This window comes from Polyodon spathula, chromosome 20, assembly GCF_017654505.1.
Source record: "Polyodon spathula isolate WHYD16114869_AA chromosome 20, ASM1765450v1, whole genome shotgun sequence".
Classification (NCBI taxonomy): Eukaryota; Metazoa; Chordata; class Actinopteri; order Acipenseriformes; family Polyodontidae; genus Polyodon; species Polyodon spathula.
Window position 1 is genome coordinate 20,206,209 of NC_054553.1, and position 14,094 is coordinate 20,220,302.

A 14,094-nucleotide genomic window follows, 5' to 3' on the forward strand; every position below is an offset into this window, starting at 1 on the left:
AAAACATGAAAACCAAGGGAGTAATACAGTCAGCCGACTGGCTGAGAAAACACTACGCACCAAAAGTGTTTCAAGCCCAAAGAGATGAACTTCTACATATCATAGTTTCCAAGAGTAACTGTCCAGCAGTCAAAATGCCACAATCTGCCACAAATATGGAGCAACAATAGCTTAGGCAATTGTCAAAACTCTCTGCACAATATTGAATGGGAACAAATCACTGCATTTGAAGAAATGTTACCAGTCTATTATCAAAGGCATGGTAGTATCGTAAAGAGTGAGTAGCCCATTTAATGACCAAACACTCTTTTTCGACTACGGAGTAGTTACGTTCCCAAGAGGTAACATATTTTTACTCAGTTACAATATCGGATGTTCTACTCCAGCTACTTTTTGGGACAAGACTGCACCCAAACCTACATCCAATGCGTCGGTGTGGAGGATGAATCTCTTGGTAAAATGTGGAGTAATAAGAGTGGGGGCCTGGCAAAGTCTACGCTTAATAGTATCAAACGCCCCCTGACACTCAGCTGACTACTTATTCAAATTTGGAGCACTCTTTTTGGTGAGGTCGAGTAACGGGTTAACCACTGTGATATACTCGGGGATGAAGCGGCGGTAATAACCGGCTAAGCCCAGTAGTGACCTCACCTGAGTCTTGGTTTTGGGGATCGCTGCATCGACCAAAGCCTGGATTTTGCTGACCGCATGTCTCACCCTTCCATTCCCAATTAAAAATCCCAAATATTGAGTGTTTTGGCAAACACACATTTCCTCAAGTTAGCTGTCAGCCGGGCTGCCCTTAGAGACTGAAGAACTGCTGTAACCCTAACCAAATGCTTTCGCCAGGTTGAGCTGTAAATCACCACGTCATCAATACATGCTGCAGCATATTCATGATGTGGGCGTAAAACCTGGTCCATCAGTCTCTGAAAGGCAGCGGGCGCACCATGTAGCCCAAATGGCATGGTTTTAAAGTGTAACAGCCCTACTGGTGTTGAAAATGCGTTTTTCTCTCTGGAGCTGTAGGTTAAAGGGATTTGCCAGTATTCCTTTGTCAGGTCCAGAGTGGAAATAAACCTCGCTTTTCCCAGTCTGTCTAAAAGTTCATCGGCCCGAGGCATGGGATATGCATCGAACTTGGCAATAGCATTTACCTTTCTGAAATCCACACAGAAGCGGTTGGTGCCGTCTTTCTTAGCCACTATGACAATTGGACTGCACCACTCACTCCTGGAAGGTTCAATCACCCCAAGCTCGAGCATATCCCATACCTCTTTGCGAATGCCACTTTGCCGACTTTCTGGGATCCGGTATGGTCTCTCTCGCACTGTGACACCTGGTGGAGAGATAATGTCATATTCAACTAAGTTTGTTCTGCCGGGCACGTCAGAAAAAACATCGCTGAACTCCTCAATAAGCTTACGCAGCTCTCTTTGCTTATCCGGAACCAACTGTTCCCCCATAGAAATCTCTCTTGTGCTCTGGGTCTCTGGACAGGGGCCTAAATCATCCTCCTTATTGCCTGTGGCTATAAATAAGACCTCCTTTGCCTGCCAGGGCATTAACAAATTGACATGGTAAATTTCACATTCGTTATGGCGATCGGGCTGTCTAATTTCATAATTCACATAATTCATTCCCTATAGCCCGAATCACTTCATACTGCCCCTGCCATTTAGCACATAGTTTTGATTCTAATGAGGGAAGTAGCAGCATTACCTTGTCACCTGTTCGAAAAGTTCGAATTTGTGCATTTTTGTTTTAATGCTGCTGCTGTTGGTGCTGAGCCGATCTGAGGTTGTCCTGGGCTAAACGACCGACCAAATCCAGGCGATCTCTTAGTAGGAGCACATGCTTCACTACATTCTTGGACAAGCCTTTGTGCTCCTCCCACCCCTCTCTCAGCAGATCAAGGATGCCACAAGGCTGCCAGGCGTACAGGAGCTCAAAGGGAGAGAACCCCGTCGAACTCTGTGGCACCTCTCTCACTGCAAAAAGGAGGTAGGGAAGAAGCGATGCCCAATGTTTTGCTCTTGTGTGCACAAGTTTTTGCTCTCGAGAATTTTTAAAGGTAGAGTCGGTTCCACCAGGTCTGATTAAAAATGATAAATGATTAAAACGTTCCACCAAACCGTCCGACTGTGGATGATAAACAGACGTCCTGATGGGATGTATTTTTAATATTTTGTACACCTGCTGTAATGTATTGGACAAAAAATTGGTTCCATGATCAGTCAAGATCTCCTTGGGGATCCCTACTCTAGCCATAATCTGCACTAACTCTGTGGCTATTGCAGCGGCACTAGTGGACCTCAATGGAACTGCCTCCGGGTATCGCGTTGCATAATCCACCACCACTAATATATGCATATACCCAGAGTCAGAAGGTAGCAAAGGGCCCACTATGTCCATTGCAATGCGCTCAAAAGGAGTGGAAATAATCAGCAGTGGGACCAAAGGGGCGGGGCGCACTCGACCCGGCACTACTCGCTGGCAGTCTGGGCATGTGGCTACATATCTCGACACATCAGTATGAAGACCTACCCAATAGAATCGAGCCAATATCCATTCCCTTGTCTTCTCGGCTCCGAGGTGCCCTGCAAAAGGGATATCATGCGCCAGCCTCATGACCTCGGTCCGACAAGACGGGGGAACCAATAATTGTGTTACAGGCTGTCCTGTGCCCGCGGCTAGGTTTACCCTATACAGTAATTGCCCCTTGATACTGAAGTGTGGATATACTAGCTCCCCAGCGCCATCAACATCCTTACCTTCAATAGACCAGACCTGCCCCCAAGCGTGCACTAGTGACGGGTCGTTATGTTGGCCCCACACTATGTCCACGCTTGAGTACCACAGGTCCGGTACATTGAGAGGGGCTGGAATAACCTCTGCCCTAGCTGGCCCAGTAACCTCGCTCTCTCGGTCACACTGCGTTCCCACTCCCTTCGACTGCCGTTTGTTACCATCCCAGCACTTTCCCACCAGACCCCAGCCTTGTCTCAAAGATGCTCCCTCCCATTTCGCGGTCAGTCTCTCCTTATTTGTTTTTCTAGGACGGAAAAGAGGGGAAAACATTTCAGTATGAAAAGGAAACACATCACCAATTCGTTCCCTTTTCTTTTTTTCTGCCACATTTATACGTGTGGCTGAGACTGCCATTATTTGCATTAATTGTTTGAATTTTGGCCAGTCTCGGCGCAGAATAACTGGGTGTGGCAACCTTTCCGCCACCCCTACTACGAGGTGACATTTTATCGGTCCTACCGATAAATATACTTTTAGGGTGGGGTATGCCGCCGTGTCTCCATGGATACAGGAGATGGCCACCTGACCTTGTGGCCGCCACGACACACCGCCCAAGAGAGCTGTTCTGAGCTGTGGGACACACCCTGTGTCCACGTATGCAAGAGATTTTGTTGTAATTAGGCTGTTTCGGGGAGGGCTGGGTAAAAGCCCCTCCCAAAGTCCACGGGTCCGTGCGCTACCAGTTTCAGGTGCCCAATTGCACGCGGCACGGCCAACAGCACACTCAATGGCAGCCCGGGCAGGACCAAATGCCTGGTGAATTTTGTCTATCATCCCAGAGGTACTCCAATCTTTAGACAGGGGTGACCACCAACCAACGGGGCAGGGGCAGCACCTCTACCCCAGCTGGGGGCCAACCTTGGTCTCCATGGGGGGAGGCAAGGGGGCCCAATGGGGTTAGTGCTCTGGGAGGTCTGGGTCCTGGGAACGAGGGTGGTGGTGGTGGTGGTGTTGGAGGAGAGGGAGGGAGAGGTCGGCTACTGCGAAGGGCAGGGACCGACAGTATCCCGACCCGGGCAGAAGTCAGGGAGTCCTCGAAGTCTTCAGCCAATTTGACCGCCTCCTCCAGGGTGTCAGGGTTGTGGCGCCGTATCCACGCCTGGGTTTCGGCGCCGACCACATGGCAGAATTGTTCCACCACAATGGCTTCCCCCATCTGTTGGGCGGTCTTCTTCTCGGGGGTCAGCCAATGGACCATGTGGTCGCACAACCGCTCTGCAACCACCCTGGGGCGTGTCTCCGGGGCTCTCCGGTACTCCCTAAACCGCGCCCGGTGGGTCTCCGCAGTTATATTAAGGAGGCGGAGGATAGCCTGTTTGACCAGGTCGTAGTCGGTGGCGTGATGGTCACTCATGGCTTGGTAGGCTGCCTGAGCCTCCCCGATCAGGCAGGGTCCCAGCTGGCTTGCCCAGAACTCCCGCGCGGTGCCATGGTAGGCGAGCCGCTGTGCGGAGGTCCAGTAGGAGGCGACTGTAGAAGTAGTGGGTACGGAAAGCCCCCGCTGTAGTCACCACAATGCCATCCCCGTGAACGACGCCGTTGTCGGTCGTGATGGACAAGTTACTCACGGTACATCGAGAGCCATGAGGGAGGAAGTGAGGAGACGTAGCGCGAACAAGAGGTCACAGACGTCGTCGAGACATTGCAGCACAACGCCAGGTAGGCGGCGATTGTGCTAACACCGTTTGGCAAAGTGGCTGGTCATTGTCACGTGGTGATGCGGTGCAGGAGTGAAAGGCAGACAATTGTAATCCTTTGAAAAAATGTGCTTTATTTGTATTCCAGGTCTGGTGACCATTTAAATAATAAATCCCCGGCAATACACAACAATGTGTAAAGCACGGGGATAATGAAAACAGGGCACAGTCCCGAACAAAAACAAACACACGGTCACCAGTCCTGGGTGAGTGCAGACGTGCTTGTGGTGAGTGAAGACACGGGTATTTCGTGACGGTTGGTGCAGTGGTGATCCGGATCGTGCTGACCCTCGGCGACAGCTCCGGATTTGTGAGTTAACTGTCTGGTGGTGCAAAACACAGACAATTACAAGAGACAAACACAACAACACACAACACATTTTTTCTTTCTGCAATGAGAGCTCTCTCTCGGGTCCTTCTCTCTCCACGCGTTTACCCAAACGAAGGAAAAGATCAGCGTTACCCTGGCCCCTATATGTAATGAGCTATACTTCTCCTCCATTCTTTAGCGCCCTCATAGGTCGCCCTCCCTCTAAATTTATCACCAGAAATAGAAAGACAGTGTCAGTGACTGAGACAGAATGTTACTAAGGATATGAGGGCGCGATTCAGCAAGTTCTTGTTCTCACGGAAGCCTGCCCGACCAGATTGTCAAGAGAGGGTCCTCTCTCCAGGTTGGCGAGACTCCGTTGCAAGAACGTATTGACCCGGAAGGGAAACGACGTGGCAGCCACAGATTGGAGAGGCGGTTGCACTCGTTTACCAAGGGGTCATGTGTGACAGCATAAAAGGGGACAGAGAATCGTAATCTGTTCCTTCGCATTGTTTACAGCGAAACTAAACAATTCTCTCTTGGCTCTTAAACCAGTGAAAAACTAAAACAATTTTGTTTCATTTTATTATGCATAGTACTCACAACACACAAATAAACAGACACATTATGAGCAGAACAAAGGTCTCGACTAAAGCCGTAACATCCACTGCACATTGTCACGTTTCGGCTAAACTGATCACCACCAAGAGCACTACTGCACTCACCCAGGGACTGGTTCAGTGTATGCATGACGTGAGTGGGTCCTGCCCACTGTCACATACGTAAACACTCAATCTCACACATTGTGGTACCTCTCCCCCCATTTAATTAGGAGGGGACGTATTTTGCACATAAAATTAATAAACACAATTAAAAAAATAATAATTAATAGAGGACGTGGACCACTAGTGAAATTTAATCTCGGTCCATGTCCTGTGTGGCAGAGCAAAGCTCTGCCCTTTTAAATTGGCAGGGATGGGGTTAACTTCCCCTACCTGCCTGGGTTTATTATGTTCAGGTGGCTGGGGTTGATTAGTTGATTAGGTTGATTAACGATCAATCAGCACCCAGCCACCTGATATAAAAGGAGGCCTCTGCTTCTCATTTGGGAGGAGGGAGCTGAGGAAGCAGGTTGGTGTTTGTTTTGTGGTTTTTGAATTTTCTAAATCCAGTGAAGGCATTGCCCAGCCTGGAAACTTTATTTTTGTGAGTTTTGTTTTTGCTTTATTTATGTTTGAGTATCTGTTATTTTGCCCTTGTGCACTTTATTTTTGTTTATTTATAATAAAATTGTTATTTTTTTGAACTGCAGTCTGTCTCTGGGCCTCTATCCACTCGCCAGCCTGCCACATTTGGTGTCAGCGGTGGGATAGCGCCACCTAGAGGCTCAGAGCAGTATTTATTTATTTATTTATTTTTTTTTTTTGAAAAAAAATGGGAAAGAAGAGCAGACAGTGGAAAAGGCAGGACAAGCAGCAGCTGAAGAAATGTAAGCTGCTGCAGCCACCGCTGGAGGACCCGGCCAGCCTCTTCCCTTGGTGTTCCTGGTGCGGGAAGGAGGACCATCGTTGGCGGTCCTGCCCAGATGTGCCACCGGCAAACTGGTGTGGCCGGTGTGAGGAGGACGGCCACAACTGGGCAGGATGCCCGTACAACCAGGCCCAGGAAGAGGTGCAGTATTCACCCCGGGCATCAGGGGCCACCCCACTACCTCCAGCACCACCACCTTCACCACCGTCCCAGGAGATCTGGGACTGGTTGATGCACCCTGAGGCAGACCTCGTCCACGATCTCCCCATAGTTATCAACACGCTGTGGCGTCGAGGATGGGGAGAGGTGGGAACAGTGGGAGGAACAACACCACCCAGCGTCCTTCCCAGAGGTTGCCCTCATGGTGGTTAATTACCTGGCGGTAGACATGGGAGATGCCCCGGTCACTCCAATAAAGAGGGGTGAGCCGTCGCTCCCAGAGCCAGAGAGGGGTGAGGAGCTGCCGTCGTCCCCAGAGCCAGAGAGGGGTGAGGAGCTGCCGTCGCTCCCAGAGCCAGAGAGGGGTGAGGAGCTGCCGTCGCTCCCCAGAGCCAGAGAGGGGTGAGGAGCTGCCGTCGTCCCCAGAGCCAGAGAGGGGTGAGGAGCTGCCGTCGTCCCCAGAGCCAGAGAGGGGTGAGGAGCTGCCGTCGCTCCCAGAGCCAGAGAGGGGTGAGGAGCTGCCGTCGCTCCCAGAGCCAGAGAGGGGTGAGGAGCTGCCGTCGCTCCCAGAGCCAGAGAGGGAGGAGAGGCCGCCGCCGCTCTCAGAGCCCGAGAGGGAGGAGCCGCCGCCGCCGCTCTCAGAGCCCGAGAGGGAGCCGCCGCCGCCGCCGCTCTCAGAGCCCGAGAGGGAGGAGCCGCCGCCGCCGCTCTCAGAGCCCGAGAGGGAGGAGCCGCCGCCGCCGCTCTCAGAGCCCGAGAGGGAGGAGCCGCCGCCGCCGCTCTCAGAGCCCGAGAGGGAGGAGCCGCCGCCGCCGCTCTCAGAGCCCGAGAGGGAGGAGCCGCCGCCGCTCCCAGAGCCCGAGAGGGAGGGGCCGCCGCCGCTCTCAGAGCCCGAGAGGGAGGGGCCGCCTCCGCCACCAGAGGGAGCCGGGCCGCCGTCGCCGCCTCCGCCACCAGAGGGAGCCGGGCCGCCGCCGCCTCCGCCACCAGAGGGAGCCGGGCCGCCGCCGCCTCCGCCACCAGAGGGAGCCGGGCCGCCGCCCGCCTCCGCCACCAGAGGGAGCCGGGCCGCCGCCGCCGCCTCCGCCACCAGAGGGAGCCGGGCCGCCGCCGCCGCCGCCTCCGCCACCAGAGGGAGCCGGGCCGCCGCCTCCGCCACCAGAGGGAGCCGGGCCGCCGCCTCCGCCACCAGAGGGAGCCGGGCCGCCGCCTCCGCCACCAGAGGGAGCCGGGCCGCCGCCTCCGCCACCAGAGGGAGCCGGGCCGCCGCCGCCGCCACCAGAGGGAGCCGGGCCGCCGCCGCCGCCGCCGCCTCCGCCACCAGAGGGAGCCGGGCCGCCGCCGCCGCCTCCGCCACCAGAGGGAGCCGGGCCGCCGCCGTCGCCGCCTCCGCCACCAGAGGGAGCCGGGCCGCCGCCGTCGCCGCCTCCGCCACCAGAGGGAGCCGGGCCGCCGTCGCCATGCTACCTTGGAGATTCGGGGCCCCCTCAACCAAAGAAGGCTTGGGGGCTCCGACATCAACCCCGCCCACCACCACCCACCATAACAGCCCACCCAAGGGACATAACTGGACTTTTGGGGGGGGGGGGGGGGGGAGGGGGGAGTTGGCCGATTGCGGCCGGTGTACGTTGTACATGGGGGGAGGTGTGTGGCAGAGCAAAGCTCTGCCCTTTTTAAATTGGCAGGGATGGGGTTAACTTCCCCTACCTGCCTGGGTTTATTATGTTCAGGTGGCTGGGGTTGATTAGGTTGATTAACGATCAATCAGCACCCAGCCACCTGATATAAAAGGAGGCCTCTGCTTCTCATTTGGGAGGAGGGAGCTGAGGAAGCAGGTTGGTGTTTGTTTTGTGGTTTTTTGAATTTTCTAAATCCAGTGAAGGCATTGCCCAGCCTGGAAACTTTATTTTTGTGAGTTTTGTTTTTGCTTTATTTGTGTTTGAGTATCTGTTATTTTGCCCTTGTGCACTTTATTTTTGTTTATTTATAATAAAATTGTTATTTTTTTTTGAACTGCAGTCTGTCTCTGGGCCTCTATCCACTCGCCAGCCTGCCACAAGGACATTTGTTTCTTGCGTCAAAACAGACAAGTTTGGACGACACACACTTCTTCGGTCGAACTACTACAAGAAGTTCGCATATCTTTCCAGGACAAGCATTTCGGATTAATCTGTGTATAAATGTAATTAACAAGTAATTTACCTATTAATCATCAGGTGCATTGGTTAATTGTAATAATTACAATTAAACACAAAAATTCGAAATACATATTGGGGCAGGGAGACATATTGTGTGGAGATTGAGTGTGTAATAACACACTCCTAACACACAGAAAATTTAATAACAAACCCATATGTGGGGGATTTAATCATGTTTGGGTGGTCGGGAACCCTATATTGTGTAATGGTCACCAGCCACTGGGACTCTACAAAATAAAGTACCCTTCCAAAACAGATTAAAGTCTCTTTTTGTTTAATTTCTGCCATTGCATCACCTCTGCACCTGACATCCAGTCAGTGTATATTCGTAAATAGCGTTCATGGGTTATTCCCCAAAAATGTTCTTGTGGTACAAGTAACCGTGTGCAAAACATGGCACACATAGCCCACTGAAATCGCGTTAGTGCAATATTCAATTATCTTCGAAGTGCTTCACTGCGCGTGATCGCACTAGGTATACATCCTGACTAAGGGACAGATTGTCCTCTTAAAAGGAAAAGGTGCTAATAGACCAGACAGATTATTGGGTCAGCTGGGATCTAACATAACAGTCACACACTAGTATGTGTGTGGTGTGGCCACACAGATGTGTGCTTGGTCTAAGTCCGAACCCTAGGTAAGTAAATACACACAAACACACACACACACACTACGTCGACTGAAGATTGTAACCAGGGTACAACTTACGGTCAGGGAAAGCAGACTGACAGTAACAAACAAAATTGACCACACCCGATAGTCAGCAGCATAACTGGCACGACTGCTTTCGATTGACCGCCTTCAACATTTAATAGGTGGCGAAAGCAGAAATCTTATATCTCTGTACCTAAGTATATAGTAATGGGAATTATAAGGTAGGTTTCTTTGGCCGTCTTATTGATTACTCGGTTTGATCGGATATCTCAGGTCAACACAAAAGGGAATCGAATCTGTTATGACTTAGCCAAAAAAAAAACAGGGGTCCCCACGTCATTGTTTGAAAGCTTGCCCATCCTTAGCAGAGGTCGTCTGAGAGGAAAATTTACTGGGGGTTTTACGGATTTGAAGGTGTGTGTCCGATAGAGAAATATCTTTTTTTACGTGAAAAGTTTTTCACGACTTTCAAAATAGTTTTGTTGAGTTTTATCAATTCACTTATTAAGTGTTAACGTTCCGTTTGACAAACTCAAGCTCAGACTTTCATTTATACGGAGTTTCGTCGTGTCTCTTTTTGGACTTATGTCGTCCTTACACGGACTTACAAGACGTACCTCCATGTTACGCTCGTTCACTCACAGAAGATACCCTACCAAATTTTTGTGTAAACAACATTTATTGTCCAGAGTCTCAAAGGACGCCTTAATACACAAATAATGTCCCAGGCTTGCGAAAGTATTGACCCCCCTTGGCATTTTTCCTATTTTGTTGCCTTACAACCTGGAATTAAAATTGATTTTTTGGGGGTTTGTATCATTTGATTTACACAACATGCCTACCACTTTGAAGATGCAAAATATTTTTTATTGTGAAACAAACAAGAAATAAGACAAAAAAACTGAAAACTTGAGCGTGCATAAGTATTCACCCCCCCAAAGTCAATACTTTGTAGAGCCACCTTTTGCAGCAATTACAGCTGCAAATCTCTTGGGGTATGTATCTATAAGTTTGGCACATCTAGCCACTGGGATTTTTGCCCATTCTTCAAGGCAAAACTGCTCCAGCTCCTTCAAGTTGGATGGGTTCTGCTGGTGTACAGCAATCTTTAAGTCATACCACAGATTCTCAATTGGATTGAGGTCTGGGCTTTGACTAGGCCATTCCAAGACATTTAAATGTTTCCCCTTAAACCACTCGAGTGTTGCTTTAGCAGTATGCTTAGGGTCATTGTCCTGCTGGAAGGTGAACCTCCGTCCCAGTCTCAAATCTCTGGAAGACTGAAACAGGTTTCCCTCAAGAATTTCCCTGTATTTAGCGCCATCCATCATTCCTTCAATTCTGACCAGTTTTCCAGTTCCTGCCGATGAAAAACATCCCCACAGCATGATGCTGCCACCACCATGCTTCACTGTGGGGATGGTGTTCTCGGGGTGATGAGAGGTGTTGGGTTTGCGCCAGACATAACGTTTTCCTTGATGGCCAAAAAGCTCAATTTTAGTCTCATCTGACTAGAGTACCTTCTTCCATATGTTTTTTCTGGCCACTCTTCCGTAAAGCCCAGCTCTGTGGAGTGTACAGCTTAAAGCGGTCCTATGGACAGATACTCCAATCTCCGCTGTGGAGCTTTGCAGCTCCTTCAGGGTTATCTTTGGTCTCTTTGTTGCCTCTCTGATTAATGCCCTCCTTGCCTGGTCTGTGAGTTTTGGTGGGCGGCCCTCTCTTGCCAGGTTTGTTGTGGTGCCATATTCTTTCCATTTTTTAAAAATGGCTTTAATGGTGCTCCGTGGGATGTTCAAAGTTTTGGATATTTTTTATAGCCCAACCCTGATCTGTACTTCTCCACAACTTTGTCCCTGACCTGTTTGGAGAGCTCCTTGGTCTTCATGGTGCCGCTTGCTTGGTGGTGCCCCTTGCTTAGTGGTGTTGCAGACTCTGGGGCCTTTCAGAACAGGTGTATATATACTGAGATCATGTGACAGATCATGTGACACAGATTGCACACAGGTGGACTTTATTTAACTAATTATGTGACTTCTGAAGGTAACTGGTTGCACCAGATCTTATTTAGAGGCTTAATAGCAAAGGGGGTGAATACATATGCACGCACCACTTTTCCATTATTTATTTTTTAGAATTTTTTTAAACAAGTTATTTTTTTCATTTCACTTCGCCAATTTGGACTATTTTGTGTATGTCCATTATATGAAATCCAAATAAAAATCAATTTTAATTCCAGGTTGTAAGGCAACAAAATAGGAAAAATGCCAAGGGGGGGTCAATACTTTCGCAAGTCACTGTATACTGTATTTACAATAACAATTATTTTTAAAGTGTTCAAATATTTTGTCATTTTTTTTTTTTAGGTAGAATATTAGATTTTTTACAGTAACTCTGTAATCCAGCACACCGTTTAATCTGGTACAATATTCCGTTCCCAAGCGACGCTGGGTTGGACAGGTTTTACTGTTCATATAGATGTTCATTGTTTTCCTTTTCCTGGACCACAGCCAGCTTAGGATTCAAAATATCAGAATTAAGCTACAAACTATTCAGGATTAATAGGTAGCAGGATGTTGTAAGGAGGCATATGTTGGATATGTTGTGTGTAGATGTGCTGTGGTGTTTGCTGAATAACAAATGAATGGTTTGGAAGTGTGGGAGATGGAGCTGCAGCTCCCAAGGTTGGGAACCTCAGCTACTGTAGAAAGTGACTCTGGGCTTTTTCATCTGCCTTGCAGGTTCTTGAAATCAAAAATTGTTGAAGGAAAACATTGGGCCATCTACAGACCGACCACCGGGGCCTTTGCTCTGCTCCTGGCTCTGCACCTCTGTGATGTTGTAAGTACAATTGGGAATGGGGGATACCCTGGTTCCTTTGGCCTGCTGTGATACACAAACACAGACAGCTTAGTCATTGTATTATACAATATCCTCCAACAAACTGGGACAGATAATCAAATGTAAAATGTACTTTTCCCTGCCCTTGCTTATTAAAATTCGAACCCCAAAAATGTTGTCCACACACACCACACAAAACACACATACACCAACTCGCTGTTCTCAACCATTTCTTCATTTATCTCTACAGGTCGATGCCTATGGATATATCACAGAAGACTATGCCAAATATCCAAACCACTACTATGACAAGACAAAGACTAAAACAGTGTTTTACGGCAATCATGACTATGGATTGGAAATCAAGGAGTGGAAGAAACTGCACGATGCTAAAATCATGAACTTGTATCAAGGGAGAAAACAACTATCAGAGTTGGAGGCTACATAATGCGTTACTATAATAATATTACTTTTGTCAATAACAAGATAATATAATGGAAGTAATAATATTACAGCTACTTTCCACAAAAAAAGAACCAAGTTTGTCTCATTACCTTTTCTCTATTGTACAGCTACATTAGTGGTCTTTTCTTAGTTATCCTCGACACACCAGACTGCTCTAATGTCAGTGTCTCACCACCAATGATGCAATCTCTTCCAGGTTGTCTCACGGCAATAATAAGCCGTGGGGAAATCAAATTGAGCCTTTCTTTCTGAGCCTATTTCTCTTTCTGAGAAATATACAGAACATTGTGTTTATATTTCAAAAATAATATGCATTTATACTACAAAAAATGTAAAAACCTGTTTGACCATTTAATAAATGAATTACGAGATGTGTAGTTGTCAGGATGTGAGTGCTGTGGGTAAGGATACACTGCCCACAAAGAAGGTGATTTTTTACAAGTGTCCTGTTTTATTTAAGTAACTGTCCCTTCTACCAGCAATTGTACTGGGGCTCAAACAGTAGGCTTGCAGTCCAAACAATAATCAAATAATAAACAATAAACACAGTCCCAGATGCACGCACATGTCTTTCTGTACAAGCTGAATCTATAACAATGCGTGCCAATCAGAAGCAGGTTGAACTAGTTGAATTTCGGACTCCTAGGATCTTTTTAGCGTGAATATGTTTTTCTTATTTAAACAAGTACTTAGAAAAAGCATCAACCTAGATATACATTACTCCACACTTATCTGTTGTTACATGTAAGATTGCACATTGCTTTCTTTACATTCAAACTGTGCAAATATTTTCCCACATACTTTTTTCTTTTGTTTTCTTGTACATGGCTTAGAATAATTCCTCCATATCCTCAAAACCCACTCAACCAATGGCAGGTAAAACTGGTATATAAGGATTTCTAATGTTACCCTACTAACCCACTATGGATCAAACCATATGTGGGATTTGGGGGGGCTTTGAAAAGCAAGTTAAAATCCTTTTACCCAGTGCTAATTGTTTGCATTTTAAGTGGTTGATATTATCAAATTATTGAATAACGTATTACTTCTTCAGGGGAATATTTGTTTGATTTTTGTTTTAAATTGATTTGTGATTAAACTTTTGGTTTTAAAATAAGGTTCTGTCTCCTTGCTTCATTGTCTGTGTGTGTTGTAAAACTACTAGACCAGCAGTTACCAAATTGTGAGTCGCGACCCCAAGTGAGGTCATGAGAAGCCACCTTGGTATCTCTCTTGCTTGCACAGTGCAAAGCGTAGCAGCCTCTCACCACAGTTTGACAACCTATCTTGCAGGCATGCCTGCATAGGCTCTACTGATCTCCATCAATCACGTAACTCCCAAACAAAATACTGCCCTCCCAATCATTAGTTTCAAATGCATGTCACTGAAAAACAATCCATTCCACTTGGTTTGATTTTGTTAATT

General features: G+C 48.1%; 1 protein-coding gene across 1 annotated transcript in view; it reads left to right on the forward strand.

Moving 5' to 3' along the window:
- Positions 1-13,719, forward strand: part of LOC121295260 (alpha-N-acetylgalactosaminide alpha-2,6-sialyltransferase 1-like) — a 38,305-nt gene extending 24,586 nt beyond the window's left edge. Inside the window, exons 7-8 of the mRNA XM_041219707.1 lie at positions 12,104-12,203; positions 12,454-13,719. Of these exons, the coding sequence (XP_041075641.1) occupies positions 12,104-12,203; positions 12,454-12,651 (298 nt within the window). The 3' untranslated portion in view covers positions 12,652-13,719. The remainder of the gene's footprint in view (positions 1-12,103; positions 12,204-12,453) is intronic.
- The last annotated feature ends 375 nt before the right edge of the window (positions 13,720-14,094 follow it).